The 26017-nt window shown below is 38.3% G+C and overlaps 1 protein-coding gene across 3 annotated transcripts in view; it reads left to right on the top strand.

Annotated features, from left to right (window-relative positions):
- The window catches only part of MAST4 (microtubule associated serine/threonine kinase family member 4), a 755237-nt gene that overhangs the window by 462990 nt on the left and 266230 nt on the right, over nt 1–26017 (top strand). The window contains exon 1 of one of the 3 annotated variants that reach the window (XM_012554988.1): nt 19072–19485. The exons of the other annotated variants lie outside the window; for them this stretch is intronic. Within the exon in view, the coding sequence (XP_012410442.1) occupies nt 19439–19485 (47 nt within the window). The 5' untranslated portion in view covers nt 19072–19438. Of the gene's footprint in view, nt 1–19071; nt 19486–26017 lie in introns of those variants that run through there. 3 annotated transcript variants of the gene reach the window in all.

Raw genomic sequence — 26017 nt, 5'->3', positions numbered from 1 at the left:
TCTTAACCGCTGTGCCACCAGGGCTACTAAATAAAGTGCTAAATGTTAGATATTAGTTATAGTACAGTTGCTAGGTATTAATAATGTTGAAGTGTTCACAAAACTTTTGGAAATCATATTCTTCTAAATACATTTTGGCTAGAAGAAAAAACATCAAAACTGCAATTAGAGACTCTTTTAAGGATAATAGTAATGATCATCCTAAATACAGCAGCTTTAAAAATTCGGTCAAGTTCTACTAAGAAGAAAAGCCATAGTCTTAACAGCATCTAACAACAACAAAAACAATGTGTTTTTTAACAGATTTCTATAGAATGCATTTTGTGTTTCCAGATGACCCACCTGCAGTCCACCTCAGTGTTCACTTGAGATTCTTACCATCATCAGCTAATAGTTTCCAAATTTCACTGGTCTCTAGGTTTTATAAGATACTTATTTCAGCAATTCCTAGAGTTCCTGAAAAGGAGCTACTTTGCAATGAAAGATTATAATTTATTTTAGTTATTTCTTGAAAAGATGGAAACAGGACAAGAATTCTTCAGGTTACTGAAAAGTCCTATTTGTGTTGGAAAGCATTCTTTTTTTTGGTTTTCTTCTATGGATTAATGATGCCAAACAGTCCCTGTTTCTCTGTACTGGGGGTGGGGGGCGCTCTTGCAAACTAAATAATAATAGTTGACTATGAGGAAGATAAGTCAGGAAATACTCCTTTTAAAAACTTCTTAAAATATACATTGACAAAGAGGTGAAAATGTCACATTAACAACATGTAATTCTCTTTGTATTGCTTGGTTAATCTAGACAGACAGGGGTAAGGCCTCCTTTTCTCTTTTGTGCTCATAAAATGCCTAAAGTCCAAGCAGATGTGACTACCACACAGCCACCATTAGTCTTTCTAGTCTTCTTTTTCACCTTCTTTTTTTTTAAAGTAGGACTTATTTAATTAACATGTTTAATGATAGCAGGATGAAAGTCAATATAAAGATTGCTGTTATGGCAAATAAGTTTGGATTTGCTTACTCCCTCCTGCCATTCCCCCCAAATGTAACTATAAATTTAGACTTTTCCATAAAATTATATTTTTAAGCCAAGAAAACATTTTATAATAAAACTAGGAAATAGTGATTTAAAAAATAAAATTCTTCCAGTATTTGATATATGGAGCCTTGGTGGCACAGTGATTAAGAGCTCAGCTGCTAACCAAAAGGTCAGCAGTTCTACTCTGTCATGTAGGGTTGCTGTGAGTTGGAATTGACTTGACAGTAACAGATTTGGTTTTTGATATATACTGAACAGGAGCCCTGGTGGTGCAGTGGTCAAAGCGCTTGGCTGCTAACTGAAAGGTTGCCGGTTCAAACGCACCAGCTGCTCTGCTGGAAAAAGATGTGGCAGTCTGCTTCCGTAAGGATTTACAGCCTTGGAAACCTTATGGAACAGTAGTTGTACTCTGTCTTTGCAGGGTCACTATGAGTCAGAATCGATACGACGGCAATGGGTTGGTTTGGATGTACTCAATAAATGTTCATTGAAGGAAGGATAGTTACCAAACGTGCAATGTAAAGAAATGACTCTTGCTTTTTCATTGCTCTGCTGGTCTCCATGGCTTGGGTTATACCCAGTCGTATAAGTCTGGTGTTTTTTTTTGTTTGTTTGTTTTTTAATCATGGCTTCGAATGAAAGAGAAACACAAATGTACAGGTCATTTATGATGGGTTGTCATATTGTTGTAGACTCTCATAATAACTGAAGTGTTGGGCTTGACTTGGAGTTGTGCAAGATGTGTTGGCAGGAGAAATTTCAAAAACATAATCATTTGTAAAAGACTGTAGCCCTTCAGTGATGATGCCAACATGTGTGCCCTTCTTTACACATAGTCTTTTCCAGGTTTCAAAACTTGGTGTCTACAGATGTGGTGATAGCATTTCCCTAATAGAGCTTAACTATTGAACATGGCCTTTTATGTTTAAAATTCACTGATGATCATCTCAATTGTTCTGTTTTCTTTCCAGTGTTTTCCATTTACCACTTTCCTCCTCTCAGTTAAAAGGAAAGAGTTTTCTTTCATTTTTAAATCTCACATCACCTCTTTTAGGTCTCTCTAATTCTTACTCGTTTGACCTCTCTTGGTCTTAGATTAAAAAAAAAAGAAAGAAAGGAAATCTTCTGTGATCTTAAGATCCTGCACTCTTGATCAATGAAGACATCTTTTCCCTCTCTGACCTCAGAAATTTTGTCTGATTTTTATTTTTTTGAAGAAAGAAAAGGAACATATCTCTTCCCTAATCCACTCCACCAGTGTCTTTTTAGTTAAAGGTTTAGAATGAACCTTCTAAAAGAACACTTGCCCAGCCCCTTCCCTCTCTGCTTCAATCTCACTGGGAGACAGCTGTGAAGGACACAGTCCTGCTCCAGCGTGGAGGACAGGGTGTAACAAATGCCGCTCTGCCTTTAGTAGTCAACCATAGTCCTGGAGGTGGAGAGATTTTGCAGTTATTATTTTTAAAATTTTCCCAGGGCTGCAATTGTGAAAAATGCCTCAGTTGTGTAATTCACAACATAAAAGTTAAGAAACTGTTAAAAATCAGACAGCACTAGGGCAACCTATTAAGGAATGCCTTTTTTTTCCTAATGAGGGATTCTGTTAATGTGGGTTGAGCTCCCTCAAGAAGATGGTGTGATTTATAGTTGGGTTGTACCACATGTAACTAAGCCTTCAACAAAAATGGATAATAGTAAGGACAGTGCTGTACTTCATATGCTGATAATCTCTGAACAGGAGGTAACCTTGGTGTTACTGACGATGGGAATTGAAGAACCCTTTTATCGGTTATAACTTCTAGAGAGTGCTTTGTAGTTAGTGAAGCTTTTTCACAAGTCCTATATCATTTACTTTCATATTTTTGTCTTTCATAGAGTTCTTCAACAAGTATCTCCAGCTTACCTTTAGGGTCGCATATCCAATATATATCTGACTTTATGCAATATGTTTTCTAAAATGCTGTCAAAAATCAGTTCTTTTGGTGTGAATTAAGTATGTTGAGTACATTACCTAGGAAAACTCTACTGGGAATCATTTTGTCAAACAACTCATTGTGCATACTTTATGATCTGAATAAGTGTAGTGTAGTGCAGTAGAAAAATGCAGTAGCTGGAGTTGGAAAATCTGAATTCGAATCCTGGCTCAATCATTTACTAGCTATATAATTAATTATATAATTATATATAATTGGACGACTAATTAATTATTTTGGTCACCGATATACCTCAGTAAAATTTCCCCCTTTAAGATTCTGTATTTTCCATGAGACTAAGTGGCCAGCTCCTGTCTAGAGGCAAGATGAGAAGGCAAAACGGACAGGAGCTGGTTGAATGGACACTGGAAATCCGGGGTGGAAAGGAGGAGTGTGCTGTCACATTACAGGGAGAGCAACTAGGGTCACATAACAATGTGTGTATAAATTTTTGTATGAGAAACTAACTAGAACTGTAAACTTTCACTTAAAGTACAAAAAAAAAAAAGATTCTGTATTTTCTGTGTATCTGTTTTCTATATTTATCCATGGGTTAGTCATTTTATTCCATTTTATATTTTGCCTGGTTCTGATTTAATTTACTTTATTCATTAATTTAACAAATATTTACTGAATAGTTATGTGTATTTTATGTATTGTCTCAAATCCTGGATGGAATCATGCAGAGTTTAAATAACTTTTTGAAAAGAAGGGATATAGTTGAGAAGTATCTGATAAGCTGTTTTTGTTATTGTTCTGTGCCGTCGAGTCAATTCTGACTCATAGTGACCCTATATGACAGAGTAGAGATGCCCCATCAAGTTTCCAAGGCTTTAATCTTTACAGGAGCAGATCACCAGGTCTTTTCTTCTGTGGAGCAGCTGGTGTAAAACCCTGTTAAGTAGACTCTCCTTTTTTGAGAGATGCAGCTTGAGACTTAGGGGAATCCCCAGATTCACAAGCTGGAGGGATTTTCACAAACTAGGCACATCCATGTAACCAGGAATTGGATCAAGAAATGGAGCATTTGTCAATTGGCATAACATAGTTCATAAAGAAAATGTCTTAAAAGCTTGCAAGCGGCCATCTAAGATACATCTACTGGTCCCATTCCATGCAGAGCAAAGGAGAATGAAGAAAACCAAAGGTACAGAGAAAATATTAGTCTAAAAGACTAGTAGACCGCATAAACCACAGCTTCCACCAGCCTGAGCCCAGAAGAACTAGATGGTGCCTGGCTACCACGAAAGACTGCTCTGACAGGGATCACAATAGAGGGTCCCAGACAGAGCTGGAGAAAAATGTAGAACAAAATTCAAATTCACAAAAAAAGAACAGACTTACTGATTTGACAGAGACTGATGAAACCCTGAGACTGTGGCCCCTGGACACCCTGCTAACTCAGAGCTGAAGTCACTTCTGAAGTCTACCTTCCAGCCAAAGATTAAACCTGTTGCTGTCGATTCCAACTCATACAAACCTGTAGGACAGAGCAAAACTGACCCATAGGGTTTCCAAGAAGCAGCTGTGGGTTTGGACTGCTGACCTTTTGGTTAGCAGCTGAACTCTTAACCACTGCGCCACCAGGACAGAACTATAAAACAAACAATAACATGTAAGGAATGTGCTTCTTAGTTCGATCAAGTATATGAGACCAAATGGGCAACACCTGCCCAAAAGCCAAGAGGAGAAGGAAGGAAGGGACAGGAAAATGGACGGATAGACACAGGGAACCCAGGGTAGAAAGGGGGAGAGTGCTGACACATTGCAGGGATTGCAACCAATGTCTCAAAACAATTTGTGTATAAATTTTTAAATGAGAAGCTAATTTGCACTGTGAACTTTGGCCTAAAGCACAGTAAAATTTTAAAAAAAAAGAAAACAGAACATTTGCTCACACCCTAAAAACCCCCTTCATACATCCTGTCTCTACTACCCCACCCCCAGATAACCACTATCCTACCTTCTAATAGCATAGATTGAATTTGCCTGATTTTGATCTTTTAAGTAGAGTCAGTATATGTACACTTCCTTTCACTCAAGCTTATGTTTGTGAGATTCACCCATCTAACTGCATGTAGTTGTAGGTCATTCATCCTCACTGCTGTGTAGCACTCCATTATGTGAATGTGCTGAACTACATTTATCCATTCTACTGCTGATGAACATTTGGGTTGTTTCCAGTTTGGAGCTATTATAAATAGTGCTGCTATTGCACTGCAGTTTAAAATTAGGTCTTAGAATTTTGTAACTTTGGTTGGTTGTTTTATCTTATGGAAAGGAAAGTGGTTAAATTGAAGACATTATTTGTACAACGACAAAGCCTTCTGTCTATATTACTTGCTAATCTCTAGTATGACAAGTGATAGAAAATCCATACCACATTGCACAAAGAGAAGGGACTTGTGGGATCACATAACTGGAAAGTTTAGGTGCTCAGCTTCAGGCATGGCTTGATCCATGGCTCAGATAGTTTCATAAGCACCCTACTCTGCTCTTGTCCGTGTTAGCTCCACTAAGGACCTTTTAGCTATTTTAGGTGTTCTTCTGGTGGTCACAAAATAGCTGAAAATGTGTGAGATAGTCTATTTCTTTGATATCTTGTCTCTAGCCTGACTTGAGTCACATCACATTCCTGTGACGAGGGCATGGATTATGCTGCCTGGAATAGCCTGAAGCTTGTGAATAGAGTCAGTATCACCTAAAGTCAATGAGATGAGGGCAGAGGAGTGGTATCCTCCAAGCAAAATTGGAGTACAGTTGCTGCAAGAATGGAGAGAAGGCACCGTGCTTTGAGCTCAAGGAGTTCTCAGGGCAGCCTTGATCAACAGAGTACATAGCTGATAATGCTCTGGGTGTTCAGCAGGTAGGAAAAAAGAATTTAATTGCAGGCCTGGTGAGCAGCATAAAGTTTCACTTCAGAGTGAAAATTGAAACCAAAGAACAGTCTTAATACCAATTTGGAACTTACATAGAAAGGCAGCCACAGTATTCACACTGGGGAATTGTCATAATCCACTGAATATGGCATTGTGTCCTGGAGACGTAACAAGTGAAGAAAAGCATGGACAGTTTTAATCCCGCCTTCACTTTCAAGCACTACTCAACACATTCCTTTTGATTTTATTTGCCTGGTGTCCATTTTCTTTCTGTTTACAAAGCTTTTGATTCACTTAGATTAGCAGGGAGATACTGTGATGAAGAAAATCATTAAATCTTATGTGAATCGAAAACTGTTTGCCTCTACCCCATTTTTAAAATGTCTTATTGAGTAGAGAAGATAACAAGTGCTTGAAAATTAGATGATGTTTCAATAAAAGTAAATACAGTAAATTTCAGAGATACAGCAAGGAATCACTGATATCTCTGGCAGTTAATTTTTTCTTCCTAAAATTAATTTTTATTCTTATCAAAATAATGTATATACATAGTTTAAGGAGAAACAGCACTATGAAGCTCATAAGGCACCCTGGTGGTGCAATGGTTAACGGCTAGGCTGCTAATGGAAGGTTGACCATTCAAACCCACCTAGTGACTCCACGGAAGAAAGAACTGGTGATTTTCTCCTGTAAAAATTACAGCCAAAAAAACCCTCCGGGGCAATTCTACTCTGCTATGAGTCAGAGTTGACTTGAAGGCATCTAACAACAACACAAAGCTTATGAAAAATAGTGTATTCCTGCTTCACCCCTTTCTGCCTTCCATTCCTGTTTCCCTAAGAGAATCGCTTCTACTCTCTGAGCTCCTTCTTTTAATAATGTCCTCCATATTTCACAGTAACTCACTTATGTTACATTTTTATTTATCAATTATTACATTATATATTGACTTCCTGTTATGGTGCAGGAGCCCTGGTGGCCCATTGGTTGAAGCGTTCAGCAACTAACTGAAAGGTCAGCAGTTCAAACCCACTAGCCGCTCATGAGAGAAAGATGTGGCAATCTGCTTCTGTAGAGATTACAGCCTTAGAAACCCTATGGGGCAGTTCTACTCTGTCCTATAAGGTCGTTCTGAGTCAGAATTGACTCGATGGCAATGGGTTTTTTGGTATTATGGTTCATGAGGACTCAAGTATTATACTGCCTCCTGTACCACGTTTCCATTCCCCAACTTCCTAAAATAGATTATAGCACTGTTAATAATGATTTTCGGTTAAATCAATATTCATTGTTTATATTATGCTGATTATGCATTATTAACTTCCTGTTGCTGCTATAACAAATAACCACAAACTCAGTGGCTTTAAACAACACAAATTTATTACATTTCTGGAGGTCAGAAGTCTGAAGTGGGTCTCATGGGGCCAGAATCAAATACAGCATTCCTTTTGGAGACTCTAGGGAAGAAGCCATTCCTTGCCTTTTCCATCTTCTAGAGGATGCCTACATTCCTTGGCTTGTGGCTGCATCACTCCGACCTCTGCTTCTGTCAGCATATGCCCTTCTCTAACTCTCTTGCTTCCTCTTTTCCCTTATGAGGACCTTTGTGATTACGCTGGGCCCACCCAGATAACCCAGACCAATCTTCTCATTTTAAGTTAATCACACCAGCAAAGTACCTTTTGCCATGTAAAGTAACATAGTTACAGGTTCTGGAGATTAGAACATGTTTTGTGGGAAGTGTTAGTCTGTGTACCACAATGTGTATATATGTTCACTGATGAGCCAATGATTACATTCTCTCTCCTTTTTAACTTTGAGTTTTTCCTGGAGTTAATAATTGTTTTGTTCTTCTTCTGCCTAGATTTTATGTAGCTATCATAATCCTAAGGAGCCCTGGTAGTGCAGTGATTAAGCACTTCTCTGCTAACCAAAAGGTGAGCAGTTCGAACCCACCAGCTGCTCTTCCTGAGAAAGATGTGACAGTATGCTTCCATAAAGATTACAGCTTGGAAACTCTGTGGGGCTGTTCTACTCTGTCCTATAGGGTCGCTATTAGTTGGAATCAACTTGACAGCAATGGGTTTATCATAATCCTTTCCATAATCTCCACTGCAACCATAAAATCCCTTTTAAGTATGTTTCACGTTATTAGATATACTAAAAAACCTTTAAGTTTGTTTGTTTGAAGCCTCTTCTTGAACACTTCCTCTTTCTGCTCTATATTAGACTGTGTGCTTTTTAGGTCTGCTGCATGGCTGTTTTCTTGGGATTCCCCTTCACCATGATTACCATGATCCTAGTAATTCCCTTCACCTCTCTCTCATGTACTGTCCTTTCCTTCATCTCATGTATTTCTCTTAAATGGTTTACTTCATTGTTTTGTTGAAACATATCCTCCAATGTTTCTTGAGAAAATATGCACAAGTAGTAAATTTGATACCTTACATATCTTAAAATATCTTTGGTACACTATGTAGAAGCTAGTGATAAACCCTTTCTGACTGGCAAGAAAGAGCCTCCCAAGGGAAGAGATTCCTTTAGAATCTCATGTTGTTTGGGGAAGGAAGAGGAGAAAGAGGTGGGGGAGGGAGGAGAGAAAGGGCAAATGGAGGATGCTTCTGCCTTGATCTTTTCTTCAAGGACAGGGTCGTCTCTTAGGCATTTTGTTTCTCTAATGCCTCGCCCACAGAGAACACTTAATATATTGTTATTTGATGACTAAACACATACAGCTTCATTCACCTGTTAGCCTGCTATGAAGTGATGGAGAGCCCTTAGAAACCGTCATCCAGCTGCTTATAAAGGCCTGCTTGGAAAAGGTAACTCCAGTTACTAAAAGATGCCACCAAAGTTAAAGCCTGTTTCTTTATCTCACTGGTGTATCGAACATAAATCTGATCCCCCCTTTAACTTTTGTTATACTTCTCTTCTACTTTGTCAAATGGTGCAGTCTTTAACCCAAACTTGTGTTTAGTTCATCTTTTTATCACCCATAATACCATGCATTATGTAAATGCTTAGAAAATGTTTGTTAAATTACTACACATCAGACGCCTGATCTTAATGAGCTAGCCTTGTCCCAGACACATTGCAATTGATGCGCCCTCTGCTGCAGCACTGTTTTCACTTCTCTGTATGAAATGACTCTTCTTCCTGCAGATGAAGCTTGTACATCACCTAGTGTTCCTGGACTACCTGATCTGAAGGCACCATCTGCTCCCCAACTCACTGACCATCAGCATATCACCTGTGATGGCATGTGCACAATACCTCTCATTATCAAGGATGATCTTATTTGTTTCCTTATTTTTGTTCCCTGATTTATATGAACTCCATAAGCAGGCCTTTCTGTCTCATCCATTGCTGTATCTCCCACATCTAGAACAGGGACTGCTGAGTGAACATTTGTCAGATGAATGCTATCAGCTACTGAGAGAATGAAAGTGTTAATGACGTTGTCTTACCTTTACTGGATTATGTGAATGGTAAGGGAAGAGAACATACACACATATCCACATTTGTTGAAAGTTTTCCTCAACTGTGCACACCTTTAAGAATATATAAATAATTGAACATTCAGGAAGAGTGATGTTCATTTTCTTTCCTGCCTTAGGGTTTTGTATATCCTTGTGGAAGCCTTGAAATTAGAGAAGAAGAAAAAAATATTGGATTGGGGAGATTGTTCCCTTGAATTTTATCTGAGGAATCAAAACCCTTATCTTTAAATCCTATCTGCCCCTTTGCCTCTGTTCTACATACCTGGCTTTCCTTTTGAGCCAGAACCCTTCAACCATGGCCTCAGAGAAGCTGTGGAACTTATTTTGTATGTGGCTTGGGTCATCTTGCTTTTCAGAATTCCATATCTAGGTTGTTGCTTGTGTATGGCATGGAGACCGTGGTGATTAGGCTTCTGTGACTTGGAGACGCTTTAGGGGCTCTTGCTGTTTAAAAAGAAAAAGCATCCTTCTTGAAAACAGGACAAACAGCATATACACTTAGGTTAGTAATATTGCTGAGCAAGGAAATTTGGAATGAGAAATAAAATAAGATTTTGTAGTTTTTGTTTTGTTTTGCTTCAGTTGGAACCAGAGCCAAAATATTTAAAACAAGTTAATGACAGTGGTCATGCAGAAATTGACCCTTGTCTCTAGAGCAGGGTTTTTTAACCTCAGCACTCTTGGTTTGGAGCCAGAGAATTCTTTGTTGTGGGGCTGTCCTGTGCCTTTTAAGATGTCTAGCAGCATCCCTGGCCTTTACCCACTAGATGCCAGTAGTACCTGCCCCTACGAAGTTGTGACAGCCAAAAAAATGTCTAGAACTTCTTAGGACTTTTGTAAAAGCAGATTAAATCCAGTAAGCTTTCTAATTATTTTTTGTAAGCAGAGATGGTTTTTACAACTGAAGTAACATTTCAGCTAAACAAAACATTGCTAAATATAGATATTTGATATAAAGTTGCCATGTGTCATTTCTGTAAATTAGACTTGTTCTGAAAAAGGTGTAATGTCCTAATGATAAAAGATTTCTAAACAAATTCCTTATCCTTTGATTTTTTTACTCTGATCTAGTGATAAAATCCTACAAATTTTCATTTTCTAACATGTTACCTTTTTAAAATAGTAATTTATGACTTATTAAAATACATAGCAAGCAATTGCATTGAAGAGGACAAAACTGGAATAAACTGTAGATTAAACACTTAGACTACTGCACATCTTATCAACTAATATTAAAACTGTAAGTTATGTGAATTAAGGGAAACCTTTCTTGTTAATAAAAACTTCCTATTAAAAAAAAAAAATGTCTAGAGACATTGCCAAATGCCCCCTGGTGGGAAAATTCACCCCTGATTGAGAACCACTACTGTAGAGAATACCCAGCCTTAAGCCATGCCACTGGATTTGTTCAAAACAATATTGCTACCATCAGTGTGACAGTGTGTCCCTTTCCTAGAAGAACAGAAGGCTGCTTTACTTCAGAATTATTGTATATATATCTCCTCAGTCAAACCTAGTAGCCTAAACCAATATCCTCCACTCATACACCACCCACCAAAATAGCACACCCTTAAGCTGTAGGCATGTGTGTGCAGTTAGTCCATGAAGTGTGCCTTCTAGCCACCCCATTCCTTTCTGGTTCTTCATCTGGTGTCTGAACATTATCCCGATTCTACAGTTCCTTGGAGGCTCCTCTCGGAGGCCATTGTTCTGACACTGTGTAGCTCTCTAACACTGTGGGGAACTATAATTATAATATGTAGGTTTTAGTAACACTGATGACACATGCCATATTCTGAAATTTACAGGCATTATGTTGTGAAATCCTTCCAGTTCTCCTATATGGGTGTGGCTCCCATTATCCCTATTTTATAGATGAAGAAACTGAAGTTCGGAAAGAGGTTAAGTAGCTTGCCCATGGTAACACACATGGTAAATGGCAGGCCAGTCTCCACTCAGGTTGTCTTCTCATCCTTGTGTTCCACTAGCTCTGTCTCTAACATAGCACACAGGAATGGACTCTCAGGCAGTGTTGCTTTCGACAAGTATTGCCTGGCATAAACGTCATCTTTTTTTATCCTGTGTGCATTATTGTCCTGCTTTTTTTCAGACTTCTCATTCTAACCCGAACCTGTGTTTCAGATTCACAAATGTATTATTTGCCTTTTAGCCTTTGGTGTACGTATCAAGCAACTAAAAGGAATTCAAGGGCCATGTCTGATCATCCCTAGACAAATCCACAATATCATGCACACTTCTGGCTCACAGCTCAATGAATGTTCATTGAATTAATTTGATTGAAGAACCAGTAAGAGAGAAGCAAAGCCTGGAGGTCAAAAGGCTTTGTTTTGAGCAAGAGAGGAAAATTTGAGCAAGATCTTGGTCACCGGCCTTTATCTTCTGCACGAAGAGGTGAGGTTGTCTGTATAGACTGAGGAGAGGAGATGGGTTAGAGGAAATGAAGAGAGGTAATTCGTAACCAGGGCATGGCAAGGGCATGCAGACTTGCTTGTGTTCTTCTTTTACCCCCATTTGGTTCACATTCATCTCTTGAAAGTTGCTTAGCAATTATGTGTGAGAAGGTTATGTCATTGTCCTCTCATGACATCTGCATTTGTTGTTTTCTCACTTGGGAGTTTCAGTTCCCTGAACTTAATAATTGACATGGTGGATCCAGGTATCAAGAATATCGCCCACCATTGGGAGTGTGCAAGATATAAGGAATATGCCTTTATTCTTTTCCAGGAATTCAGAATGACAACTTTCTACCAACTCTACTCCATTTGCCTAGCCTCTTACATTCTCAATTTTTTTAAGTCTCCTAAAACCAGTACATTTAAGCAAATCCCCAAATAAATGATTCATTTGAAGCAATTTTTAAAATTGCAATGCTGCTTTTAGGATACAGTGGGCATTTTTCTTAACTGACTCACAGAGCACTTTCACTATCCTTATGTTTGTCTTCTAAAGCTTGGACTAATGACCTCCAGGTTAAATTGGATTTGCAACCAAGCTAGCTTTAAAATCGATGACCTGGGTAGCTAATTTCTCAACTTCCATTTTTTGCACATTATTTATTTGTCTTTTTAACCTAATTAAAAGACTGGACCTACCTCACCCCATTAACTTCCTTTTATATTGGACAATATCCTATCCTTTTTTCTTTTCTAAGTTGACTTATTTTTATATGAGACAAAGTTCATTAATGAGCCTCTTTCTAAAGACACTTAACTTTCTTTCATGGTGTGTTCCAAGTGCTTAGTTTCCTCACTGCCCAGCTATTCCTTTCAGATCTGGATGAGGATACACTATAGGCTGGGTACTGTGCCATACTGGGAGTGCAAGGGAAGGCAGCATCTAGTTGAGTGGGAGAGTCACAAACAGGTGATTGTAGTGCAATGTGCTCAGTGAGCACAGCTGCTCTAAGAACACACAGGGATGGTCTTCAGAGGGGAAAAGAGGAGCAAAGAAGGCTTCCGGGAGGAAGTGACTTTTGAAGTGAGCCTTAAAGGACAAATAGTCTTTAACCAGCAGCAGTGTAGAGGTAAGTGCCCACCTTCGTGTGCCTCTTCTTTCTTTGTTCTAAGTTAGGGGTGTTGTTTTTTTCTCCTGTCTCTTTTGGGATTGTTCTGTTTTCAGACTTACCAAAAGTGATAGAAATCATGACCCACACTGGCTTAAGTGAGAGGTAATAGCTTAGGTAACTGACACAGCCGGTGTTCATCTTGTTGAATATAGAGCTGAATTTAAAGATTATAGGATGTCTAAATCTGGTCTCTCCCCTTCACACGAGGGTGCACAGCTCATTTCCGTGTGCGGACTACATTGCCAGGCTTCTTGTGTAGGCAAAGCCTCCACCCAGGTCCAACATGAAAGAACAAGAGTGTCCTGGTAGCACCTGTTGAAATCTTGTGTTCAGTTTTCTTTTGGACTTGAGTCAGGCCAAGGCAAGATCGGGAAGGTGAACTGATAAAGGTTGCCATACTGTACAAACTGTGTACACTTCATTTCTCTTTATAATCTTTTTCCAGAGCAGATAACATGGCCCATGACAACACCCAAACGTTTCATCTCATATACAGAAGGAGACTGTTTTCTCTTTCTCAATGCTAGTTCAAGGGTCTTTGGAAAAGAATTTGCCCGTTTTGGCTCAGGAGCTCACTTCAGCCAGTCAATCACCTATGGCTATGGTACAGTATTACTTTGAATTAGAATAGCACTTCTCCTGGTAACCATGTGACTAAGGACTCTGTTTCTAGAAAAAAAAAGGGATAGGCAGACCATCCCACAGGTGATTTCAGCAGATATCCAATATACACTTGTTATGATAGTCATTCATCAATCAATCAATAATTTTTGACTGCCCAACATAGTAGTTAAAAGTCAGTTGGGCTCTAGAGTCAGATTGCCTGAGTTAAAATTATGGATTGCCCACTTATTAATTTAACTTCTTTGTGCATTGGCTTCTTTATCTGTCAAGTGGGTATAATAATAGTACCTACTTCATAGGGTTTTTGCATGGAATAAGAGAGTTCATACATGTCCAGTGCTTGGCACATGAAAACCTATGGCCATTGAGTCGATTCTGACTCATGGTGACTCCATGTGTGTCAGAGTAAAACTGTACTGTATAGAGTTCTCATTGGCTGACTTTTCACAAGTAGATCGCCAGGCCTTTCACGGAGATGCCTCTGGGTGGACTCGAACTGCCAGCCTTTCAGTTAGCAGTTGAATGTGTTAACCGTTGCACCACGTAGGGACTCCCCTTGGCACATCCTTCATTTATCAGTTGATAATTTTAGCTAAAATGATTGTCATCATCACCGTTGTGTGGTAGTAGTGGTGGTGATGACTTTAGGGACTTCTGAGGATACAGAAATAGACCAGTGCATAGTTGCTGCCCCAAACACGTACAGTCTAGGTATCTGGGTTACAAAGCACAAAGAAGTACATATGAAAAAGTAATTTGAAGCATTCGTTTTGTTAAAAAAAAAAAAAGGAAGGGGGAGTTCATCTAAATGGCTATGAAGCAGAGAACAGTTAAATAAACAGTGACATATTCATAGTATAGAATGCTCTGCAGTGGTTAAAAAGAATCAGGTTATTTCACATTTACTGAAATGTAAAAATCTCTAAGACATTGTTTAGTGAGGAAAAGCAAATTATAAAGCAATACACACAGTATGACTTCTTTTTAGGTAGAACACACATATGCACATAAAGGCTGAAATTCACGAGAGGAGACTACATGAAAAAGTTAGGACTTAAGCCTTGGAAGCTGGATGGGATGTGCTAAAGTGATAAAGAAAAAGGAAGGTGAATCTTTTGTTTAATTGGTGATTTCAGCAAATATTTGTTGAGTGCCTGTGTGGGCCATTCTTGGCACTGGCAATATAAAGCCGTAAACAACACACAAAGCACTTTGATTTATGGAGCTTACATTCTTATAGGGGAGAAAACCAAACCCATTGCCGTCAAGTTGATTCCAACTCATTGCGACCCTATAGGACAGAGTAGAACTGCCCCATAGGGTTTCCAAGGAGCAGCTGGTGGATTTGAACTGCTCACCTTTTGGTTAGCAGTCATAGCTCTTAACCACTGTGCCACCAGGGTTCCAAAAACAATAAATAAATACATATAAAATGTATAAAGTGATGATAGGGGCTAAGGTGAAAAATACATCAGGATGAGAAGGAAAACACTAGGTGTGTGGAGGGGCTTGGAATTTCAAATAGGCTGGTCAGGGAAGATGTAAAGGAAGTTCAGGAGCAAGACATTTTGGACATCTCAGGAAAAGTGTTGCAGGCAGAGGAAACAGTAAGTGCAAAGGCCGTGAGACGGAAGTGTGCTTGAAGTATGTGAAGAAGAGCAAGGAGCATGGTTGAAGGGAAGAGTGAGGATGAGAGAGTTGTAGGAGAGCAGGTCAGGGAGGTGGAGGCATGTACATATGATGTGGGGCTTGATAAGAATAGTAAGAACTCTTTAATTTTTTTATCAGACAAAGTTTCAACCATATACTAGAGAGAATAGTATAATGAATCCCTATCTATCCAATGCCCAACTTTAATAGCAACTCATGACCAGTTTAATTTTTTATATATCATCTCTTATTCCCCAACCCCAGCTAATTTGGAATCAAATTCTATTTATATCATCTGTGAATTTTTGTAGGTATCTCTAGAAGAGAGGGAATTTAAAATAATCATAACCCCAATATTATGCTTAAAAATAATTGATTACTATTATCAGATATCCAGTCACTATATGTATGATATAAATTACATAAACATGTGGCTTTCTAAATGTTTGATCATTTGTTGGTTGGTTTTACAGTTTGTTTGATATAAGGATCCATGAGTGGTTCGTATGCCACAAATTAGTTGATAATGTCTTTTAAGTCTTTTTTAATCTGTAGGTTCCCCTTCCATATCTTCTTTTCTCCTCTGAAAATTCTATTGTTTAAGACATCAGGTCATTTGATCTGGCTTTCACAGATGAGCTTTTGCTGATTACATCTCTGCGATATTGTTTAACATGTTCATTTGTCCCTGTATTTCCTGTACATTGGCATTTTGATGTAAATCCAACCATTGGTTGGATTCAATGCTGATGGGGCATTTTTAGTAAGACTACTTCACAGCTGGTGCATCAAGAGGGACACAATGCCTAGTTGTCTTCTCTGTGATGTCAACAGTCATTGATTAGTGCTGGATCCCTTGAATCGTTTCTTCATTTATCACTTTGAATACTTTTAAAAAGAGAATCATTCTCCCATCCAAGAGGTGCACTTCACAGAGAAAACTGGATAAATGCTTATTTTATTTACCAGTTTTCAAAATTAATGGAGCTGTTCCCTGTAATCCTCCAAAGGTGACCCTGGCTGGCTGACTTCCTTCCTTCCTCCCTCCCTCCCTCCCTGCTTCCCTTCTTCCCTCCTTCCTATTCTTCCTCCCTTTCATACCTTCTTAAACCCATAGATTTAAACATTTTATGTACCTAATACATTGCTGTTTTCATCCCTGCTGGTCTTGATTGCTGTATCCTTGACCAGTTTGGCTAAGACTTTGCTTTTATCCTGACAGGGAAGCCACTGGAGAATTTTGACTAGAGGAGTGGCATAATTCTGAAAAAGATCATTCTGGAGATTGTGTGACCTAGAAAGTATAGAAGGTGCTAGGAAAGAAGAGAGACCATTTAGGAGGAAATTCCAATAATCTAGCCAAGTGGTGATGTAGCTTGGATCAGGGTGGCTTAGGTGGAAGGAATGGTGTAATTCTGGATAGTTTACTTTGGAAGGGGGTTTGTTGGGATCAAAGGGTGGCAATTGGTGAATTTGTTTTAGGACATGTTAAATTAGGGGTATTTAAAGGAAATCCAGGGAGCTCTGGTGGCACAATTGTTGAAGTGCTCAACTGCTAACCGAAGGGTCAGCTGTTCAAACCCACCAGTGGCTCCATGGGAGAAAGACCTGGTGATCTGCTCCCATAAAAATTACAGCCTGGGAAACCCTATGAGGCAGTTCTACTCTGTCATATATATATATAGGGTTGCTATGAGTCGGAACTGACTCGACAACACACAACAACAAAACAAAGTCCAAGTAAAAATGTCCAGTATTCTGCTGGCAATACGGAACTGAAATTTGTAAAACTATTGAGTAAAACTTAAATGTATTTCATAAAATGGAGTCTATGTTAAAATATTAAAGGATATAGAGAATTTAGCTTTATTTTTATTTTATTTGGTATAGGGTGGTAATTAATTCTTTTCTTTTGTTTTTATTATAACCTGGTGCCTTAGTCATCTAGTGCTGCTATAACAGAAATACCACAAATGGATGGCTTTAACAAAGAGAAATTTATTTTCTCACAGTGTAGTAGGCTACAAGTCCAAATTCAGGGCATCAGCTCCAGGGGAAGGCTTTCTTTCTCCATCGTCTCTGGAGGAAGGTCCTTGTCATCAATCTTCCCCAGGATTAGGAGGCTCTCTGCACAAGAACCTCCTGGCACTGTTTTCTTGGTGGTGTGAGGTCCCCAGCTGTCTGCTTGCTTCCCTTTTATCTCTTGAGAGATAACAGGTGGTGCAGGCCACACCCCAGGGAAACTCCCTTTACATTGGATCAGGGATATGAGTTTAGTAAGGGTGTTACAATCCCACCCTAATCCTCTTTAACATAAAATTACAATCACAAAATGGAGGACAACCACACAATAGTGGGAATCATGGCCCAGCCAAATTGATACACACATTTTTTGGGGGACATAATTAATACATGACACCTGGCTTGCACCACCTATGCTTTTAAATGACTTTCCTAAGCAAAGTTTATCTCTTCTCCTTTGTACTCCATTATATCTCTATATTATTTCCTCTTGTTATGCTTCTTATATTAAATCATAACTATTTGTTTACATCTCTATCTGCCTCTTAATGGTCACTAACCAATGATGATATTTCCGGCATGAATTTGTTGCCTCCAAAAAGTAAAAAGGGTTGATTACTGTGAGCCCACACTAAAGGAGAAGTTGGTACCTAATTAACATTAACAAATACCCCACATCAAGGTGGCACACTAGGGCTTAGAGCATGGGAATAGCATATGAACCTCCACTAGTCCTCGTGGCACCTTGGTGAGATTTGAAACAGGTGGCCCTCTAGATGGATGCAGACATGAGGTTACCTTTGTGAAGATGAGAAGATGGGGTAGAAGCAGCCCGGAGCTACAGTGGAGGCTTGGAAAAGTTAAAACTAAGTTGGATTTCAGCCCCCACTTCCCTCCTTGCCCAGCACCCTTGAGTGGTGTACAACTTGAACAACTGCACGTGGCATCCCTGCATTTAAAGGCCCCTAGGGTAGCAGTAAGCACCCTGGGATCTAATTCTGGCACTGCCACCGTATGACCTCAGTTTCTTCATGTGTGAAAAGATGAAATTTGACTCAATAGCATTTTAAATATAAATACTTGAGCACAGTTAGCCTTTCACCACATTGTGGCTGTGTGTGTATGGATTTTAATGCTTGAAAATTATAATTCTTACTAACATAACATTCTAATTTGTTCTAGTGTTTCTTTTCAACAAACCAGTGGTTGCCAAATTTTAAAACATTTTAAAATGCATTAGAGGAAGTGAGTCAGATATGTTCATCATGCGTGACAATGGAAGTACTCTTCGTCCCAAGTGATGAATGCTGTGAAAAATTATGTTCTTTGAATAAATACAGGATGAAACTTTCAGTCTGTCAAAATATATGTTCTCCTTTTCCTTCCTTATTCATATTAGATTGACTTTGTGAAGTATGTGCCACTGAACTGCTTATGAAAATCAGCTTTTCAAAAATAAAAATACAGGCTCCTGTTTCCAGTTGGTATTTCCCCCCATAGGTTATTACCTCTTCGCGTAAGTCTTTGCCTCAAACAGTCTTCTCCCAAATTAATACCGTTAGTTTATTCCTCTTTCCGATGATTGCCATATACAGAGAAGTATCTGATTCTTTTCGTTCAGTACCATTCCCTATTGCTTTCTTGTGGAATATGAATGATTCTGTTAACTCCACTGAGGAAAGAGTAACCATAACTTACTCAGGGTGGTCAGCTTCTATTTGAGAGCATCACTAGGGAGGTGGGGAGTAGCTGACGTTTGCTGAGGTAAACTCTTTTATAAGTATGATACTGTTGCTTTATTATTTTTCCAGTCTGCGTGGTGAAAAGGACTTTGCATTTCACTGAGGTGAAAAGTGGGTCTGTGAGTGGAGCGACTTTCTTTAAAAAAAAAAATCAGAAACCAATTACTTGATATGCAGAGCTGAAAGCCTCATTCCCTTAACGAAATCTGTGCAGCGTGCACTGCCGTTAACCTGAGGAAAGCGGCTGACATCTCTTGATTACAGCTAGAGGTGGAAGGACCCAAATTTGCAGGATCCCCCTCCCCCTCGAGAGATTGTTAGTCCAGTCCTTTATAGAGGTTCCTTTTGGCTCTCTGTCATCACCGGGACACTGGCAGGGAATGTGTGTCATGGTTACAATAGAGTGTGGTAACATATAACAAGCATGAAAGCCCAGCGGGAAAGGCTACAGATTCCGGGGCTGACCTTGGAGTAAGTATTGTCTGTCTTTAATATTTTAACGCTTTCTGCATGGCACTTGCTTTCCTGCGACCAATAGCTATTTAGCATTTGTTTGTACTGACAGCCTCAGAGCACTGCAATGTGAGGTGGAGAAACATGTCTTAAATGCATGGCTAATGTGGAAACCCAGACCCAGCGTTTTGCATTACAGTTAGAGGAAAAGCATTGCTGCATATTTAAAGTTACTAAACCTCAGTGCTGGAAACATCTTAACAGCTCATTGTGAAAGAATGTATTAGTAGGCCATGGTGTATCTGTCTTTTTCTCCTTCTCTCTTACTGTTTGTTTATCCCCTTGCTGCCTTTTTCTCAAGAAAGGTCTCTGTCTGCATTAAAAAATAGGAGGCACTACAATGGATTAGAGTGCAAGAGAAGGGTTATTTGTGACATTCATTAGATGTGATCCATGTTTTATCTGTGCAACAGAATATTAATGAACTGTAGTATATTTTGAATCCTCTCTGCAGAGTCTCCAGCCAATGCACGCAATGTGTTTACCTAGTTCAGCTCTGGGTTTGCTTAGCTGTTTATGTTTTTGTTTTTTTTTAACCCATTAACGCATCTGACTGCCTTCTGACTTGATGTAGTTACGTGAAAATGTCCTCATCTAATTTGTGGCGCAGAAGTTAAACATCTGCGATGTAAGAAGTGTCAGCAAATTTTTATTTTAAATCTGTTAGTCTAAGATGCAGAATCTGTGAGTTTGCGCTGACACACTTAATAAACATTAAAATGTAAATCTGCTAGAAAAATATAAATACCCCTTTTTTAACTTAATACAGCTATACAATTACATTTTAGTAAAATTTGAACAATCCAGTTTTCTCAGACTGGACTACCCCTGGGGAGAGACTGCAGGAAATTTGTGTCCAATTCTGCGTATTAATTATTCCTCTTGAATTCTAAAGATGCGTCATACAAGAGAAATGATTTCCTTAATTAATTAAAAACATGACTATTCTGAAGTGACTTGAATACTTTTCTAATCAATCCTTGCTCTGAAATTGTACACTGATTTTATGCTAATGAGTATCTCACTTATCAAAAGTTAGAGGGCTCTTAGAACCTTCTTGCTAGATGTGGCATTTCTCATTAGAGATATGAATGGTATTTACCCATTACCCTAATATATTGTCCCCATCTCTGTTCCCAGTCTGACATCACACACTCATCATTTATGTAGAAATATTTTAACAGCACAAACTCACTCTTCCACTTAACCTTCCACTCCCTAGCATGACAATGGAGCTAAGATGCCCATAAATCTGTGCCCAAGACCCAGGAGCATTAACCCCCAGCTTTGCTTTTACCTCTGTTTGATTGTGCTGTTTCCTTGTTGTTCTTTGGACTTAGGATATATCATTTCACATTAAGCTTTTTCTTTCTTTCATTTTTAGCATCTTGTCCACATTAAAAGGAGATTCTTCAAAGTAACTTTTTAAAAATGCAAACTCAGTTGTATCAAATGTTCCATTTTATAATTTGAAATGCTGAGGTATATATGCCCCACATTTTCTGACTTTGCCAATGATGATGCAGGGAATTTGGGTCAGCTAAACAAGGGAGTCTCTGGATTTTTGTTTTGGTATCAGGCCACACCCCCTTGGTCTAGCTTTTATCCTGAGACAGTAGATTAGTGGATTGCTCCTAAATGTTATTGTAATATTAGTATATAATTTACTTTGAACATTTTGTTTACCTTGAAATGTGAAATTATTCTCAGGTAGTCATAGCTAATCTTACTTTCATTCATGGAGAAAGCTAATTCTGCAGTCTTTGAGTAAATTCAGTTTATAACCACTGCAGAGGAATGTTATAATAGAAAGTCTTATCACCAATTTTATTAAAAGCAGATTTTATGTATATAATTTTAATGAATTTTGGAGAGCCGATAATAGGGTCCTAGCTAACAGATCAAATGTATAGAAGAACAGTTTTGAGATGTTCTCTCATGAGACGTTACTGTTTTTTTGTTTTGTTTTTGTTTTTTCTCCAGGAGAGTTTATTCCGTAGGCATTGCATCCACGCAGTATTACACGAGCATATTTTATACTCCATAGGTGCAATCCAGAATTTTCTATCTGACTTATCAATAATGTGGAAGAGTTTCTGATTCCTATTTCAGAAATTGGAGTCCTGAATGTGAGACAGCAAATATATAAATATTTCAGAAGTTAATGGATCTTTAATTTATTCAGATATTTTTGATGTTGAGATAGCCTATGCCCGGCTTTCCAATTTCTGGGGGAAAAAAAAGGTAGTTTTTTTTTTCTTCAAGGTAAGTATAGAATTAGGTTCATAGTCATTTCTGAGTGCACATCACCTGTTTCTCTGCTTGGTCACCAGGAGTGGCATCAGTGCCTATATATGCCTGTTTTAGGACCAGAAGGGTTGGATAAGACTGTACTTACAGAAAATGATGGCAATGTCAGTGGACATTCCTGAGAGCTTCCCAATGAGCTGCTAAGCTAGAGCACAGTAGGTTTAAGAGCAGCAGCTTTTGAATGTGCTCTGAATGTATGTCTGATAAGGAAACCTATTCCTTAGTTTACCAAGTACTGACACCACACCAGAGCATGATTTTAGAAGATATAAAACTTTATTCTTTTTAAACACTTGATAAAATAATCTTATATTTCAGTTTAAGACAAATACAGCCAGTTCTCAATTATCGGTCTAATAGGCGACAAGGATGACATTAATACTTGGCAAACCACGATAAGCCGAAATCTGATTTCATCCACCATTGCCAACTCTCTGTGCCAATGAAGGACACGAACAGCATGAAACAGCCAGTGTGCATAGCCATTCCAAGACCTCATTCTCATGTAGCAAAACTTGATATGGTGTAGAGCCCTGGTCCAGTGGAGAGGCAGAAGAAGGCTCTTTAAGTCTTGAGTCAGTTGCACTAGCGCAGGAATTTCTACTGCTCAGTTCAACCTAAGAGTTGGTAGAAGAATACCTACCGAATTCTTCATTTGATTTTGCCTTAAAAAAGTATAATTGGGAATTGACTCATAACAATTTCATTCTGTGATGGCTCCATTGGCAAAATTCTTACAAGTAAGATATCTTACCAACTTAAGTTTCACTTCTCTCTTGAAAGAGAGCAACATGAGACCAAAAGGAAAAAAAAGATAAATGGGCTGTATGCTAACTACCTGATAATGAGTATTTGAGAATTGGCTGGTAAATACACTTGACTGTTTAGGTGGTTTGGTGAGGGGAGAGGGTTATAATGGCCCATTGACAGTTGAATTTGAGAAAACTCTCTGGAAAGTAAAATAATTTATAGCTATATGTAAGAATTTTTGACATTATTTATTATGAATATAAGCATATGAACACTTTTTGTCACTGGTCCTGAGGATTAGAGAAAATGTGTCTTTGTTGTAAGGAAGACTTGCTTTTCACTGAAAAGTGCTTAAAAACATATCTTCCCATATGGAAATGGTTGTGGCTTTGCTTTTTAAAAACTACAGTATTTAATCTGAATTTTCATTAACTTTGTCTGATAGCTACTTTTCTTCAGTTCTGCTACAGAGTCACCATTGATTCTTAATCAGGAATGGAATATATTCAATATAAAAGGGCATTGGATTTTCTTTGATACAAAAATCACATGTTGAAGATATCTGCCAAATTGCTCTGTGACAAAGAAAAGGCACAACTAAAAATGGCAGCTGTAGTTTTTAAAATGTAAATTTCAGCAGAAAGCATTTTGCTTGTTCTGTATTTTAGAGCTGAAAAAGGGCGAGTGATTGGTTTAATACTTAACGGTATTGATAAGCATGCCATAGTGAGTCTGGCCTGAAGGGAGCACAGTCACTTAAGTGAGCTGTGCTATTTTTACTGCAATCATTTCCCCCACTTGGAATGATGTTATTTTAACTTTCAGTCTTACTCCAAGAAGCCTGAGTCCAACCCTGTCCAGCCCAGGCAGTCCTTGTAGTCCTCTCTTCGCTTTTCACTTTTGGAGGTAAGCTCTCTCCACTGCCTGCCCAGGGCTGCTTGCTTTGTGTTTTCTGGTGCCCCAGTTCCCACCATGAGTGTTTGAACACATTGGGCTCTACAATATGCAGTAAATTTTCTTTTTCCTCATAGTTGTTACCCTAGCATTAAAATACAGAGTGAGGAGACTGGCTGAATTGTTCCCTTGATGACTTACAGAATCACTGAGAAAATGTATTGTGCTTATTCCATTGAGCATATCTTACTAATCTTTTACTTAACATCAGTTGATTAAGTGTTTGACTTCTGTGTGCATATTACAGTTTTGCATATTGCTTTCTTAGGAAATGATCTGCACTAAATTCCCTAAGTTTTGATCAGTCTCTTATAATGATATAATTTATTAGAATTTCTAGAAAACACTTCCTGATCTGTGTTAGAATATCTGTGGTCACAAATTATTTTATATACTATTATGTATTACATAAAAGGGTTATATGTTTTCGATCATTTTTAGAACTCCCAGTTATATACTCCTGCCCCTTCTCCCTCACTCAGAGGCTGATTTGAATTCATTTTCTATGTTCTTTAGAAAAAAATCCCCAAGGAACTCTTCTTACAATTTAGCCTAGTTTATTACAAGAATACAAGATAGAACATACAGTATTATATGTATAGTACACATGTTCTAACAGACTTTTCATGAATTTAATATCTATGGATATAGTGGGTCTCCCCTTATCTGATCAGAACATATAGAGCCCCCAGCATCCCTTTTCCAATCCTAAGGAATCTAATAAAACAAAACTCTCATTTGATGGAAAGGACAACTTAAATTACTTTTTATTCATAAATACTTTCTATTTTATGTATGCCAATGAACCAAAAAAAAAAAAAAAAAAAGCCACTTGTGGCCAGTTCCTTAAAAATACTCACTTATAAGCATTATGCTTAGATGATGTCAGTGGGACAAATTTAGTAAATGTGTTTCTCTCATACTTCTGAATTAAGGCTGAACTGAAATCTATGAGGTAGAATTGACTGAGGAGATAAATTAATGACTTTGGACTTTGATTCTACTCTTGTGCTGATGGGATTATATTTATTATTTTAAAAGTGACTTTCAACATGAAAGTTCCATGTAATAGCTTTTATAAAGTATCCTCTGAATATAATAGACCCTAAAGCGTAGGAATGGTTTTCTGTCCATCTGGAGAATTCCTTTGCTGTTGTAATTTTTTTTCAATTTGTCTGTTTTTGGTGCTCTAACTAGAAGAAATTGAACTGTCTTCTAAACTTTTTTTTCTTTAGTGTAATATGTCTTCATTAAATGCTCACAGTTCCTTTTCTTTTTCCTACCTAAAGACAGTAGACTATTCAAAGATGATGGTGCCATTACTAGTGGAGTAAAAAAGATAATCAGACTAAATGCTCTGGCAGTACAGAGGGCATAATGTTCTGAAAAGTGTTTTGGAGAAAGGCTTTATGGAACTGATGGTATTTGAGCCAGACTTTGAAAAATCTGTGGGGAGGGATGGAGGTGAAGGACAATACCAGAGAAAGAATAAAACACAAACAAGGAGATGAGAAAGTGTGGTGTGGTATATTATAGAAATGATGTGTGTCACTAGATCATAAGGTGGGTGGAATAGAAGGGAAGCATGGAGTTGAACAGAGGTTAATATAGACTTAAAAATTGATTTGGGGCGGTGCTATGTAGAGCCTTGAAAACTGAGCTGAAAACTTTGACCTGGTAAGCATTCAGAAATTACAGAAAATTTTTTGAATAAGGAAATAGCCAACCTGAGCTCTGCCTGAGGAAGTTTACCCTCACTAGTATTAAGAATAAATTGGATTTAGGCAGAAACTTCAGCAAGGATCCTGATACAATATTTCACGAGTAACAGGTCCCAGATTAGGATTATTGCAATAAATTAAATTAACATTTGCAAAGGGCTTTATAGTTGACCAAGTGCTTTCATATACATTATCTCATTCGATTTAATCCACCCAGCACTACTGTGAGACAGGAAGGAATATTGCTTCTGTTTTCAGAACATGCTAACACACAGAGAACTTAAGTAGTTTAACTAGCCTTGGACTCAGATTGAAGTCTTAAATCTTTCTACTGTGACTAACTTAAGATACACACGTTGCTAAGATATCATTTAGATTGAATTTTAATTATCTGGCTTAGATAATTCTTGTGACCTCCTTAAGTCATTTTTATATCCCCAGTACCTCTCTGGTGCCTGGAATGTAGTAAGTGTTTGAGAAATGTTTATTTAAAGAGTAAATGAATGAATGAATTGGAAATAGAGGGAGTATTAGTTACTATGAGGAGCCCTGGAGGCACAGCAGTTAAGCACTCAGCTGCTGACCAAAAGATTGGCAGTTTAAACCCACCAGCCACTCCATGGGAAAAAGATGTGGCAGTCTGCTTCTGTAAAGATTTACAGGCTTAGAAACTCTATGGAGCAGTTCTGCTCTGTACTGTAGTGTCGCTGTGAGTCAGGATCAACTACAGCGATGGTTTTTTTTTTTTTTTTTTT

This window comes from Trichechus manatus, unplaced genomic scaffold (assembly GCF_000243295.1).
Source record: "Trichechus manatus latirostris isolate Lorelei unplaced genomic scaffold, TriManLat1.0 scaffold00029, whole genome shotgun sequence".
NCBI classification, from domain to species: domain Eukaryota; kingdom Metazoa; phylum Chordata; class Mammalia; order Sirenia; family Trichechidae; genus Trichechus; species Trichechus manatus.
The sequence above is the reverse complement of the archived record's forward strand: the minus strand, read 5'-3'. Positions and strand labels throughout refer to the sequence as shown.